Source organism: Centropristis striata, chromosome 24, assembly GCF_030273125.1.
Source record: "Centropristis striata isolate RG_2023a ecotype Rhode Island chromosome 24, C.striata_1.0, whole genome shotgun sequence".
Taxonomy (NCBI): Eukaryota; Metazoa; Chordata; class Actinopteri; order Perciformes; family Serranidae; genus Centropristis; species Centropristis striata.
In genome coordinates this window covers 15,259,796-15,274,698 of record NC_081540.1, presented here as the reverse complement: position 1 = coordinate 15,274,698, position 14,903 = coordinate 15,259,796, and the positions used below count along the sequence as shown (strand labels likewise).

General features: G+C 35.5%; 1 protein-coding gene across 4 annotated transcripts in view; it reads left to right on the top strand.

The window, feature by feature from the left end:
* agap1 (ArfGAP with GTPase domain, ankyrin repeat and PH domain 1) overlaps positions 1-14,903 on the top strand; it is a 219,059-nt gene that overhangs the window by 123,177 nt on the left and 80,979 nt on the right. For all 4 annotated transcript variants that reach the window (XM_059327900.1, XM_059327899.1, XM_059327898.1 and 1 more), the window contains 3 exons: positions 7,085-7,212; positions 11,841-11,996; positions 13,459-13,551. In XM_059327900.1, coding sequence (XP_059183883.1) covers positions 7,085-7,212; positions 11,841-11,996; positions 13,459-13,551 — 377 coding nt within the window. The remainder of the gene's footprint in view (positions 1-7,084; positions 7,213-11,840; positions 11,997-13,458; positions 13,552-14,903) is intronic.

The window sequence follows — 14,903 nt, the reverse complement described above, 5'->3', positions numbered from 1 at the left end:
ACACACACACTCAACGGAGCTGTGTGTGTGTGTGTGTGTTTGGTTGGTGTTCCTTGGGAACATATACACTTTTTAAGACATTCTGCCACTTTTATGCCAAATATCCTTGTGTGTCTTGAAAATGTGTTTCTTTTCAGGCTTTAAAGTTAAGAAATAAAATAATTGCATACCCATCAGTGTAGTGACGACTTTAGAAAACATTTACACCTTAACCCACAGACCAAGTGGACGACAACACATTTATAATGTTTTAAAAAAGAAATACTACCCCTAAATTTCAGAGATCTGTGATGTGACATATATGTTACATTGGGCATTTATGGTATTTATGTTTATGATATTTCTTATTTTAAAAATAAAAAAAAGACACATTTTCTGCTTACAGAAACACACATTTGCGTTTTTCTTTGCATCTCCACATTGATATTAATATTGCTGTTTAACAACAAATTATTTTTCAGATTTGTTTTTAAGTAACAAAATCAAAAAACATGTGCCTTTTTCTTTGCATCTCCATAACAAATATAAAAAATGTGACTTTAATTTGTTCAGGAAATATGGTCAGAACAAGTTAAATACAGTACAGGACATTAACAGATTATAATTGTTAAATGGGTTTAAACTGAGCCTAGTAACAAAAAATAAGCTTTTTGAAATTAGCTACTTTTTCACATTTCTGTTTCCAGTCACACACACATTTTGGAGAAGTCACTTCTTGTCACAGTCACATGACCACCACACCAGGGTGTTGATATACGTCTCTTAGGGATTTAATGAGTGAAGGTGAAGCATAAAGCTGAATATGGGAGATTCTAGAAGATTTAAAGCAGGGGTCTCAAACTCCAATTACCTGGGGGCCTCTGGAGGCAGTATCAAAATGACCAAAACAAGACACAAAATGACAGAAAAAAAAAACAAATTACTTTAAAAAGACACAAAATGATCAAAACAGACACAAAATGACCCCAAAAAGACACAAAATGACAGAAAAAAAACAAAATTACTTTAAAAAGACACAAAAATGATCAAAACAGACACAAAATGTCCCCAAAAAGACACACAATTATTTAAAAAAGACACAAAGTGACAGAAAAAAAAACCTAAATTACTTAAAAAAGACACAAAATGATCAAAAAAAGACACAGAATTACCAAAAAAAGACACAAAATTATTTTTTTTAAAAGACACAAAATGACTAAAAGTTCTTATGGGATAATGTGGGTAGATACACACAGAATTGAAATAAATTCTTTACATACTTGAAAAATGTAATGGAGTTTATTTGGTGGATAGTATAGAATTTCTCCAGTGGGTGGTGAAAGTGAGTTCTGCTGGGGAAATAAGACAGCTGTATTATTCATTTCACTGTTATACATTTATACCGCATATATATTTACTTTTTATATATATATATATTTTTTTCCACTTACTGTTCAACTTTGCGTCCATTTTTTCTCCACTTCTCTTATTTTTTTCTGAATCTTTCACATGAATACAAAATGTAAGCATTTATTAGTGTGATTGATCATATGCATACATACATATTTATTCAGATTATTAATAGATTGTTGATTGTTGTTGTTTAAGTGTTTGACAGATTGGAACCAAACTCTCCGCTTTAAATGACATTTGCCAACTCTGTCGATGGATGAAATCACAATTTATGACGGAACGTGTGTGTGTGTGTGTGTGTGTGTGTATTGATCACACATACACACTGTCATGACCTTCCTGTATTGATCGCGGCGGGTCGGGTTGGTCGGCCGGGCCGCGGGGGTTGGGGGCGGGGCTTTAATTACAGCGCTCATATTCAGCTTCATAATCAGCCAGCGACAAGCTGCAGAGGCTCCCGGTGAAGAAACGCTGATTCGCACTAATTTGACATGATTGGTGTGTGTGTGTGTGCGTGTGCGCGCGTGCGTGTGTGTGTGTGTGTGTGTGTGCGTGTGTGTGTGTGGTGCGTTAAAGCGTCTGTGGCGAGCGTCGTAAATGTAATAAAGGTTTTGATGAGTTACAGCGGCTGCACAATGAGAGGCAGAAAGAGGAAGTTGCATGAGTGACCACAATATTTAGCGTTAAAAATAATTGGCCTGCTCGCCGTCGTGACAAATTTTTGTGTTTAGGGGGGAGAAAGGGGGAGAAAGAGGAGTGGTGTCTCTCCCCCGTGGCGTTTGCATGCAGTGTGTTGTGAATGTAAAGAGACTGATGATGTTTATTTCTTCAGTTTCTTCAGTTTTTCAGAGGTAAACATAACTCCCAGCATGTCATTTTAATCCTCAATCAATGTGACGATCCTTTTCTCCACAAATTAATCAATCGTTTGGTGAATTTAATGTCAGAAAAAGATAAATATGCCCTTTAGAACAGCTTACAGCCCCCAAAACTGCACCTTTTGTTCAACTGACCCCACAAATCAGTAAATACACAGATAGAATTGAAGAATTGAAGATTTTCTGTTAAATACTCCAAAAATTGCATGGAGTTTGGTTTTTATGCAGGTTTTATATATGTATATTATATATACATGTACCTATATTTTAGTTATTTTTTTTACTTATTGTAGTCTATCTCCTATCTACCGACCATTTTCTTCCAATAAAGGCTTCAAAAAACATTAAACCGTTATCTAGGGAGAAATGAACAGAATTGAAGATTTATTGTTAAATATTCCAAAAATTGTATGGAGTTTGGTTATAGTTGAGAGAGATAGTTCTGCTGGGGAAATACGACTACAATTCTATTTATTTTTATGCAGGTTTATATCAGACTTTTATATATGTATATTATATATACATGTATGTATATTTAGTTATTTTTTTACTTATTGTAGTCCATCTTCTATCTACCGACCATTTTCTCCCATTAAGGCTTCAAAAAACATTAAACCTGAATCTAAACGGATAGAATTGAAGATTTATTGTTAAATAGTGGGGGGAAAAGAGTTCTGCTTGGGAAATGAGACTACAATTGTCTTTTTGTTTTTCCTGCAAGTTTTAATTCTTATATATATATATATATTTTACGCATACATGTATATGTATACATGCAGGCCGCTTTGAGGATTTTGAGGATTTCTTTACTTTTTATGCCAAATATCCTCAATATGCGACTCTTTTAACGCTTAAAACTAACTCAGTGCATTTAATTCATAATTAAATTAACAATAATTGCATATTTATCACTGCAGTGAAGGCTTCTCAAACAATATTTAAATCATAATGTGTGGAAATACACCCAGAATTGAAGATATTCTTAAATACTCCAAAAATGGTATGGTGTTTGGTTGGTGGCTATTTGAGAATTCTTCCAGTTGGTGGAGAAAGAGAGTCCTGGAAAAATGATGAGACCATCCTTTTTCTTCAATTTCTTGTTCATTTCAATGGCTGCTACAACTAAAGGTATATTTGTTTGGACAAATTTGACAATAACAACAAAAATAGCTGATAAGAGTTTAATTTAAGAGCTGATATCTAGACATTTAACATGGTTTTATTGATAATAACCAAAATCATTATCAACAATCATATTTGTCCAAACAAATGTACCTTTAGTTGTACCAGGCATTAACATGAACAAGAAACTGAATAAAAAGGAGTGGTCTAATCATTTTTTCCCGTGACTGTATGTGCAATATATATTTTGTATTAATTTTTTGGGTGTGCAAATAAGGTAAACAAAACCCAAAATTCTGACGATATTCACAATAAAAAAGCTGAAAACAGTTGACTTCGGGCATTTTAGCTTAATAAATTCACTTAAAACTTTGTAATATATTGTCAAAATAGTATTATTATTTTTTTGTATACTTTCCTGACCTCGTCTAGCTGTAAATGTATGGACATACACTCCAAAAAAGTCTCAATAAACTGGTTAAATGTAGATTTATGGTAAAGGTAGTAGGGCTGGGCGATATGGACCAAAAGTCATATCCAGATATATTTAGGCTGAATATCAAAATACGATATATATCCTGACATTTTTATCGTGAAGTGAGAGCAAATGTTCAGTCAAGTAGTTTTATTGAAACCGTTTATTTAAGTGAGCATAAATACTGTATAACAACAGGAGTTCTTTTTAAAAAAAAATCAAAGCACCATAAAGTGCACATTTAAATAAAAAATATCTTAAATAAAAGTAGCCTATGAAAGCCTATGAAATAAAATAGGCCAATCTTTTTCTGAAATAAATATATTTATATGAGAAAAGAATAACCAACATTACAAAATAACTAAATATGACAAACCCTAGTAAGGGCAGCATTTATAGATATAACATTAATTGTTTTTTTAACTATATCGATATATGAGATATGGTCTAATTCCATATCACATTTAAAAATATATTGATATATTTTTTATGTCGATATATCGCCCAGCCCTAATAGGTAGTAAGTTTTATCTTTATTTATCTGTAATTTTCTTTGTTTAAAGGTGTGTGTGTGTGTGTGTGTGTGTGTGTGTAACATGTAATGGGGAGTGAAGCCTCGTCCAGTTGGGGGGAGTGACCTCTGTGAGGGATGGAGTGGGGGGGGTGACAGCGCCGTGCTCCCTCGTCCATCAGAGCGCTAATTTAATTAGCTTAATTACACCGACATGAGCCCCCCCAACACACACACACACACACACTTCTCTTCTTCTCCTTTTTTTAATCCGTGTCAGAGTGCAGACGCGGGCTGCTTGGTTGGCAGCACGCTAACGAGCTCAGATGACCACACACACATTCAGCAACTAATAAACACACACCAGAGTATTTTATGCTGATATTTTGCCGTTAAATAACAATAAAAACACAACATTGACTGTGAATTGTGACTCTGCTCCACATATTTGACATATTGAACTATTTCGATGTTTCCAGCCTCTCCTGTCCTCTCCCCTCTGCTCTGTGTAAACAGATTTTCAGTGAATATTTGTGACCATTCATCTCAGCAGAATTAGGGCTGGGCGATATGGACCAAAAGTCCATATCCCAATATATTTAGGCTGAATATCCATATACGATATATATCCTGATATTGTCACTAAGTGAAAGCAAATGTTCAGTCAAAGTCAAATATGACATGTCACAAGTAGTTTTATTGAAACCTTTTATTTAAGTGAACATAAATACTGTATTACAGGAATACCTTTTTTAAAAATCAAAGCTCCATAAAGTGCACATTTAAATAAAGAAATATCTTCAATAAAGCTGTAGCTTGCCTGGAGCAAGGGTCACAGTGCAAATTTGAACTATATCGATATATATTAGATATGGTCTAATTCCATATCACATTTAAAAATATATCGATATATCGCCCAGCCCTACTTTCTTGATCAATCACAAGCTGCTTTACAGGGACGTGAACCAGGCAGCTCAGCTAATCTTTCGCGACTTTATGCTCAGATGGAAGCTGTATAAACTGTGTGTGTGTGTGTGTGTGTGTGTGTGTGTGTGTGTGTTTGTGTGTGTGTGTGTGTGTTGATGTAATGGATGTGTGACAGTTTGTGGTTGTGATTTTCGGTGCATTTTTGTTGTTTTTTATTAAATATAATGGTTTAATAGCGATAGAGAGGCAGATCTCAGTAACAGGCTGATGTGTGCAGATGTGTGAAGCTTCAGACTTTAAGTGGAACACTGCAGAGTCAGCGTAACCCCCCCCCTCCTCTTTATGTCCCACCCGGGTGGTGCAGCCCCGTCATAAATCTGATCAAAGGGGAGACGTTTCCATTAGAAGAAAGTGGCAGCTTCTCACAGCAGAACTGAGATTGATGGATAAAGTTAAATTACATTAAGCGAGCAGTTTAAATATTTAGCGCAGCCTTATCATAACTGTTCTTAACACTTAAAGTAAAATACAGCCAGGACAGGTAGACGCCGACATGTATGTGAACGCTGCCGTCCTATTGGTCGAGGCCCGGCTCCACCGCCACCACACTCCATTCAATAATCACATTCACATGAGCTGCAGATAATCCCGATGTGTTTGAGGAGTCGCAGTGGAGATGGGATAGTTTTTTAGTGACTCCATTATCTCTATTCCAATAAACACAGGCGCTCACAGATGAAGCCATTGTTTTAATTGGGGCTCGTTAAAACCCCCCGGCTTCGTTAATGAGGAGACAGTCGTAAACATTTACCTCCAGGTGACTCCAGGCCGTGCCAAGGGCAGCGGGAAAAAGAGAGAGAGAAGAAGAACAAAAACACAAAGTTCACACACATTCTGACATTGATTACACTGTTCTGCCCTACAAAGTCTAACTGCAGTCACTATATTTATGGTCAAAATTGAGTTCTAACTAAAAATGAACTTCTTTGTGTCTCCTGTTTTATCTTGTTACAAAGTTTTTGATTTTAATTTTGCTTTATTTCAGAGAAATAATTAGATAAAAACCACAAAATCCAACTCAAAACCAAGCAGTAATTACACTTACCACGGTCTGCTTTGGATATATATACTAATTTAAACATAAAAATAATAGAAATTATAAGTTTATTTGATAGGGAAATTATTATCTAGATAGTGATTAAGTAAAAAAGTGAGATAAACTGTTAAGACTAAAATATAATATTTCTTTTATTAAGTCTAAAATACACAAATCTTTGAATAGAGTTGTTAAACACTTTTAAATAAAGTTAGAACAAAATCATTTTGAAAATGTTTATTCCCTGAAAACAAAATATAAAAGCTGAAAGAAGACGACAACATTGTAGTTACTGCACTCTGTTTATCATTACTATTAGAACATTTTACAGTGATGCAGTAACTACATTTTTGGGGTCAAAGGTCAAATAAATCATCATGATTTTTGAGCATGAAAATGACATCATCAATACATGTAGAAATAAGTGTCATATCACTTATCTCGAATATAGTACGATAAAATTTAAAAAATGTATTCAAAAATAAAATAAAAGGGATAAAGCTTGAGTGATATAATAAAAATAATTTAAAAAATATAGATGAATATAATAAAATAAATTAAAAAAATGTAATGAAAAATGTAATTGATAAAAAATGAAATCATGAGAGACACCAACAGTGATATGAATATATGATATTATCAATGATCATTTGGACTAATCATGTGATGTGTTTGTGTTGCAGTGGCCCAGAAGATCGTGGCCACCAGGAAGAAGCAGCAGCTGTCCATCGGGCCGTGCAAGTCGCTGCCCAACTCACCGAGTCACTCGTCCGTCTGCGCCACACAAGTGTCCGCTGTCCACATCAGCCAGGTCAGAGGTCACAACTGTCAAAACCCCCGTTATTTAATGAAGTACAACTTTGTTCTGGAAAGTTCTTTATTAGGGCCACGGGACAATCGCACCGAGCACTGGTCCCATACAGCAATAGCTGTATGTGCCCCGAGCACTACTGTTATACTGTGGATTTTTTCTTCTTCCTCTTCCGGACGCAATTTCATCCCGCTACTAGTCCTACAACTTGAAGAGTTGCAGGACAAATTATATATCAAAACGTGCGGTTTGATTGGGTTCGGTGTGCTATTACTTTTCTCTACAGAATACAAATACATAAGACATAAGTCGCAAAAAACTGCCCAAAATTTTGCATTAAAATGAATGGGACGGCCGAAAAAAAATGAGTGAAAAATAACAATAATTTGAGATTTTTAAACGTCTCCTTCTCCGGAGTTGATTTCACCTAGAGACTCCATTTGAACTTCAAACAGTAGACACAAGTCTTGTGTATTGGTGTATTAATCCACGTTTCGATAGGTCATATAGTTTTTTTATGAATCCCTGTTCAATGACCATGATCATTTTTGGAGAAATATAATGGGTGTGTATTGCACGGAATGTTCGTGTCACAGTGTGTGACATCATCGCCGGAGTGTAGAGGGAGAGAAAAAATTGTCAAAAAATAAATTTGAAAACTGCGCTCCAGGCCGCAAATTCCACTCTACAGAAATAATTTATACATAGAAACGTAGGAAAATTTGTCTTCTCACTCACAATCCTCTGGTAAAGCTGTCAGAGTTATAGTTTGTGCGTAGGATGCACAGATGCACCACCAACACTCACCAACAGCCTCATTGGCTCCCATATTAAAAACGCAAGAAGATTTCTGAAAAAGGAAGATGTAAGAGTTTTTTTAGATCGCTCTAACAAAGCTATTTTTTCATTTTTCTTAAAAAAAAACATGTAGACGTTCAGGAAGAACTCAGGACGCTCAAAGTGAAGTCGGATCAATGATAGGTATTATGGTTTTGCCAAAAATGCTTTCTGTTCGAGGGCAAGAAATTCCAGTCTGCCCACCTCTGCTGTCACTGAGCCGGAACAGGTGTCAGTTAATTCTGTTGATTGCTTTGATCTGATTGCCTTTGATCTTTGATGTGATTACAGTTACAGATACACACACATGCACGTAAGCGCACACACTCCTCACACATGCATACACATGCTTCAAACACACGTGAGCACACACACACACACACACACAGGTAACTTTATGTGATTTTAATTACACACACACACACACACACACACACTTTGAGGTTAAAGGGCATAGTTGAAGAATCTCATCATAGTGTACACACCCCGGCAGTAGCCCCCGTGGCTAGTTCACCATCTTATCTTTCTGTTTTTCTTTATTTTTTATATGTTTATCTCTCATTCGTCTACATGTAAAACTGTTTAGGGCTGAAAATGAGCGTTGGGCGTTTGGGAAATAGAATTAACATTTAAAAATAAAATATTGCTCCCATACTGCCGAAAATGCTGGCATCTGTATCAGCGAGTACTGGAGTCCAGGCACCGATCCGATAGCAAGTCATTTATTAAATTAGTCAAAATAAAATTCCTTAAATAAAACACAGAAGAACCCTTATTCTCCTTTACAATAATTCTCTAAAATATGCAATGATAAGATGGAATAGTGGCATTAGAATGTGCCAGAGGCACCAAATTTAGGCTTTTAGCATGCCCCCGGACCCCCCATCATAGTCTCAGAAAATCTTGTGGGAAACACTGGTCCTAAAGGCTTGACACCCTAAATAGCACGACAAATTTTCTAAAACAAAAGGGAAAAAGAAGAACGAGCCGCAGCAACAAACTCTCGAAGCTGCCTTCCAGAAACGAGAAAAATTTCCCAGAGAGCGTAAAAGCAAACAAGATAACAGACAAAATCCTGGGATTTATTATCCTGGATGACCAACCCCTGTCTGTTGTCAAAAATGTGGGATTTTGCAGCTTAATGAGCACAATAACCACAATGATAATCATATCACAGTCACGCAGGTGTAGTATGATATTTTTTTTATAACATACTGGTATCAGATCGGTACTCTGTATCGGCCGATAGCCACAGCACAAGTATCGGAATCGGTATCGGGAGGAAAAAATGCTATTGGAACATTTGATAACAACAGTTTATCGATAATAAAAGTAACCATCCGTGAGAGATTTGATGGTGGTTTAAACAGTGATGAAGGTGGAGGAAGTGTTCCTCTTCTCACTTTGTCAACAAATGTTGAGGTGATGAAGCTCTGAACACACACCGACATGTGAGAGTGTAACTGGAGCCTCCATCCTTCACTCCGCCATCCATTCCTCATTAAAACGCCATCGCTCAGCACACACAGTCCTGTTTATCTCCTCCCGCCTCCACAGAGCCACCCTCGCTGCATCTGCAGCTCACACTCATACCTGTCCACTGTTAGTACAGGCTACAAAACTTTATTTAGCCGCCGCAGACACTCTGCATTCACAGATCTAACTCAATAAAAACCTTTATTCCAAAATCATCCATAAATATAAAGAAGCAAAGGATTTTGCTTGTGTTATAAATCCAACACACCCTTTTTCTTGGTCGTTATCACTCAATTATTGACCAGAATAAGTTGAATATTATTGATCTAAATATTGAATATATGTTATATATGTATAGTTTTCAGTGGCAGTGGGCTACAACACATTTGATCTAGTTTATTTATACGTGTTATTTTTGTCAATTAAACATTTGTTTATTATTTTCAGTAGGTGGTGACAGTGCACTTTCATATATTTGATCAACTTTATTTTTATTTAATATTTTTTAAATTTAAATATATTTCTTATATATTTTTGTAGGTTTTGGCAGTGCATTAGAACATATTTAATCTCATTTATTTCAATTTCATTTATCTTTATTATTATGGGTTGTTACATTGCACAACAACGTATCTGGTTGTTTTTTTAATGTAGTTTATTATTTTTATATATTAACCCTTATGCCCTCCTCAAATGTACTGCTCTCTGGTGACCCCCGTGGCCAAAAAAGGCCACGCACACTAAAACTGAATAAGTCTGAAGTTGTTTAAGAGATTTATGAAAAAAAATCTGAAAAAATATCGATGTATGGTAATTTAATAGCAGTTTAAGTGTGTGTGGCCTTTTTTGGCCACGATAGACACCAGAGGGAGAATCTGGCACTACATAAAAAATACTAATGCAATCAAATCAATTTTGTTGCTAATCTTTGACATATCCAAGACTCTAATCACCACCAAAGCCCCAGCTCCCCTAGAATTTATTTTATGGAAAATAATTCATCTTTTGTTTTTGTTTTTTGGAAGAATTTTTGGAAAAATTAAAATATATAAACTGGCATATAAAAGGTTAAAATGATTTCATGTTTGGTAGTTTTAAATCTGAAGTTGTTTAAGAGATTTATGAAAAAAAATCTGAAAAAAATATTGATGTATGGTGATTTTATAGCAGTTGTTGTGTGTGCGGCCTTTTTTGGCCACGAGGGTCACCACAGGGTAGTGAATGCACCAATGGAGTATAAAAGACATGAAAGGGTTAATGACAACTTACTAAAAAGAAAACTCCCTGCAAAAAGTCATGCCTCAAGCTGTAACACAGCCAAAATGATCAACAAATGAAAAAAAGAAGAGAAAAATGGCCTAAAATCCCGAGGAGGACACAAGGACACACTTCATGGAATTTTGGTTCTTCAGAAACATTTTGTTAGGATGCCAACCCGATCTGAGTCACATGATCATCTGTAGCCCTCTTTCAGAAACTCCAAATACATACTGTTCATGACATCAATATTTCTCAAATATGTGTTTTTATTTTTAAGGTATATTCAGATCATGAAAACTTTCCAAAGCACTTTAAGACTTATTTTAAATTTCATTCTCAGATTCACTCTTATTTAACGCGTCAATCTTTAGATCTTCATCCTCCAAGATTTCTGACATGCAGAGGTCAATTTATTGTTCAATTTAGGGACTAAATTATGGAATACCTTTTCCCATCTGGCAAAGGACTCCATCTCTGTAAAATGCTTCAAAAGATGTCTAAAAGCCCATTTAAATGCTGTTTTAAAATTCTAATTCACACACAAATACACTTTTTTAACATGTTAATTTTTGTTTTTAATTGTTTTTGTTATTGTCATTATAACTTGTTGATGTTATACATTTGTTTTTTTCTATTATCAGTTTATTACTTTCTAATAACTATGAAATTTTAGGTGGAGGCTTTAAATAAGCCCATCTGGGTTTTCTGCCTCTCCCTGCACTTTACATTATATGTTATTTTTGTCATTTTATGTAATTCTAACAAATAAAATAAAAAAATAAAAAGGGTTAAATACATTTTTTGTTGGTTTTTTTTTAGTGGGTTGTGGAAATGTTTTTTCATTATAATTTTTTTAGCTTATTTGTTTCTAAGTTGAATTTAAAGTTCAATAAACGCATACAGTTGCCTAAGTAAATGAGTAATCATGTTTAAGAATAGTCATTTTGATGATTTTTCCTGCTTTATGAATCTGTGAAACAGTGAGAAAGCCTCATCATCTTCTTCTTCTTCTTCTTCTTCTTCTTCTTCTTCTTCTTCTTCTTCCGCCCTCGCAGACGAGTAACGGCGGCGGCAGTCTGAGCGACTACTCGTCGTCAGTGCCGTCCACGCCGAGCACGAGCCAGAAGGAGCTCCGCATCGACGTCCCGCAGACCACCAACACGCCGACCCCCGTCAGGAAGCAGTCCAAACGCCGCTCCAACCTCTTCACCGTCAGTCACAAACACAAACCCTGTCAATAACACACACACTGATTCAACAGGTCAAATATTTCAGAGTCAGATTTTCCTTTATTGTCATTGCACAGAGTAACAAGTACTAGGACAAGGAAATTATCCATCAACCCGTCCAAACGTATACTTAAAACACACATACAATATGACAGAGGTGGACAGGACAGGGAGACAGAAATAAAAAAAGAAAAAAAAATACAGCATAAAGTTTCTATCTGTAAAAGTGGAAGAAATAACATTTAAAAATATATCTTTAAAAAGTAAATAAATTAAATTTATAATTACAATAAAATTGTATTAAAAACATTATTTTAATAAAATAACTAAAAGGCTATTTATTTAAAAAAATATTGCATATTATTATTTGGGCTTTGTACTATGTTACTAAGCGGGTATTAAGATATTCTCACATTGGTTCATATCCTTAAAATGCAAAAAAAACGCAAACATGTCAAAAAATGACAGCCATTTATTATTATTTCACTTGTAAAATCCAATGCAATCCAATACAGCTCATCCATTTATTAGCTGTAATTTTTATTTATTTATTTATTTATTGATGAGCGTTTGTGCTGCAAAAAACAAATTTTTTATTTAATATTTTTCAAATTTAGATATATGTTTATTATTTTTTGTAGGTTGTGGCAGTGCACTACAACATATTTATTATTATTTATTTTTATATTTAATTTTTCTCATTTTTGTGATCATCACTACTAAATTATATATAATAAATCAGCCATTAATTAGCTATAATTTATATTTATTTATTTGTTGATGAGCTTTTCTGCTGCAAAAAACACCATTTTTATTTAATATTTTTTCAAACTCAAATATATCTGTTTATTATTTTTTGTTTCACATATTTCATTTAAATTATTGGTATATTTATTTTTTTCTCATTTTTGTGATCATCACTACTAAACTATAAATAATAAGAATTCTATTATCTAATATCTAATATCTAATTTTTTTAAAATTAAGTAAATAATTTTGGAGCTCGGGAAGAGCTAAAAATGTAATTAAAATGACATACTTATTATTATTTGTTTCTTACCAAGATAAAAAAAATGATTTAGAAGTGTTAAATGTTAGAGATGTTAATTTATCTTGTTTTAAGAGTTATTTCTTATTTTAAGCGTTCAACATGCTTATTTCTAGATTTAACAATCTTAATTTAATAAATCTTGTCAAGGAAAATTATCTGTCCATGCAGCAAGATCATTTTTCTCAGATTTACTGTTTTTATCTTGTTTTTAGACACACCTTTTTTGCAGTGTATGCCTCATGTAGCCAAAGTGATTTAAAATATAATTAAAAATATAATTAAATAAGACAAAGTGCCCCTTAAGAGACTTACAGATCGTCCTAAATGAGACGTTTTTTTGGACCACATGTTGCAGCCAAGACTTGATATTGATGGTGATTATTTCTCCCACAGTCGAGGAAGGCGAGCGAGCCGGACAAGGACAAGAAAGGCCTGGAGGCTCGAGCCGACAGCATCGGCAGCGGGCGCGCCATCCCCATCAAACAGGTGAGACTTCCTGTCTGCGTGTGATTAACAGAGAAATCACACACTTAACTTCAATTAGAGCGCCGGGCTCTCCCGGGTCCTCCAAACCAGACCATTAGGAGACGGAGAGGGATCTCACTCCTCCTCCTCTCCCTCTGTCCGTCCACTTGGCCTCCCGCTTCACGCCTTTCAAAGTCACACTTTGATGCGAGCGGCGTTTTAAAAGGAGCGAAAGAAGAAGAAGGGGAAGCAGAGGATGAAGAGAGGGCCAACGTCTTTACCCCGACTCACATAATCACATGTCCCCGCTGCGACGGCGAGCCCAGCACCTGAAGTGGCTCTTAATTTGAATCTGAAGGGGTGAGGAAAGGAGGGAGGGGGGTAAGGGGGGGCGAGGTGCTCCCGACAAGCAAATCAGGCAATTAGCGAGCGCTAATCGCGGCCTCTCGTGTCGCCGCCGCGGCCTCGTTTGTACTCTCCTAATGAACAAATCGCATCTCTGATTAGGGGAGAGAGACATAGAGAGGCACTGAGAGGGGAGAGAGAGGGGGGGGAGGCATGTGCTGCTGCTGTTTGTATTTGCGCTGGCCGTTTAAGAACAGAGCCTGGCGTGCAGCAGCAGCAGAGGGAGACAGTGAGAATCTTCTTCTTTTGTGGTGTTATTGCAGCCGTGGAGTCCCGGTTATTTTGGTTTGAGTGCCAGAAATGTGCGCAATGGATAACATTTTTCAGGATTAAAGTGGAGTTTTTTATTCTGCTTCTTCACTTGTTTTAGTTAAAATGCTGTGTTCATGTGACGTGGGAATAATAAGATCAGATCAGATTTTCCTTTATTGTCATTGCACAGAGTAACAAGTACTAGGACAATGAAATTAGTCATCAACCCGTCCAAACGTATACTTAAAACACACATACAATATGACAGAGGTGGACAGGAGGAAAAAACAATAAACAAAAACCCCGCCAACAAAAGCACATACTAATGACACTTTAATGCTTTTGTTTTATTTAACTCCCTCATTATTTTCATTCATTTTGAACTTGATTTGTACTTATTTTAACAATAAAATGGCTTCTAATCTCATTTTATAAAACTTAAAAAATAAAAATGTAAAAATTCTTAAAGGAACTTAGTGGAATCACACAGCTTTTTGTCATTAATTGAGTTTTTAAAAAAACAAGTTAATTCAACCTGAAGTTTTTCATCATAAGTTTTAGCTTTGGGGGCTCGTCCGGGATTCATTATCCTTAACCGCTTATCTGCACTCGGGGCTGGAGCCGATCAGCTGACATTGGGTGGACAGACAGACAGGGCTGACACATAGAGACAGACAATCACGCTCTCATTCACACCTACGGGCAATTTAGAGTCA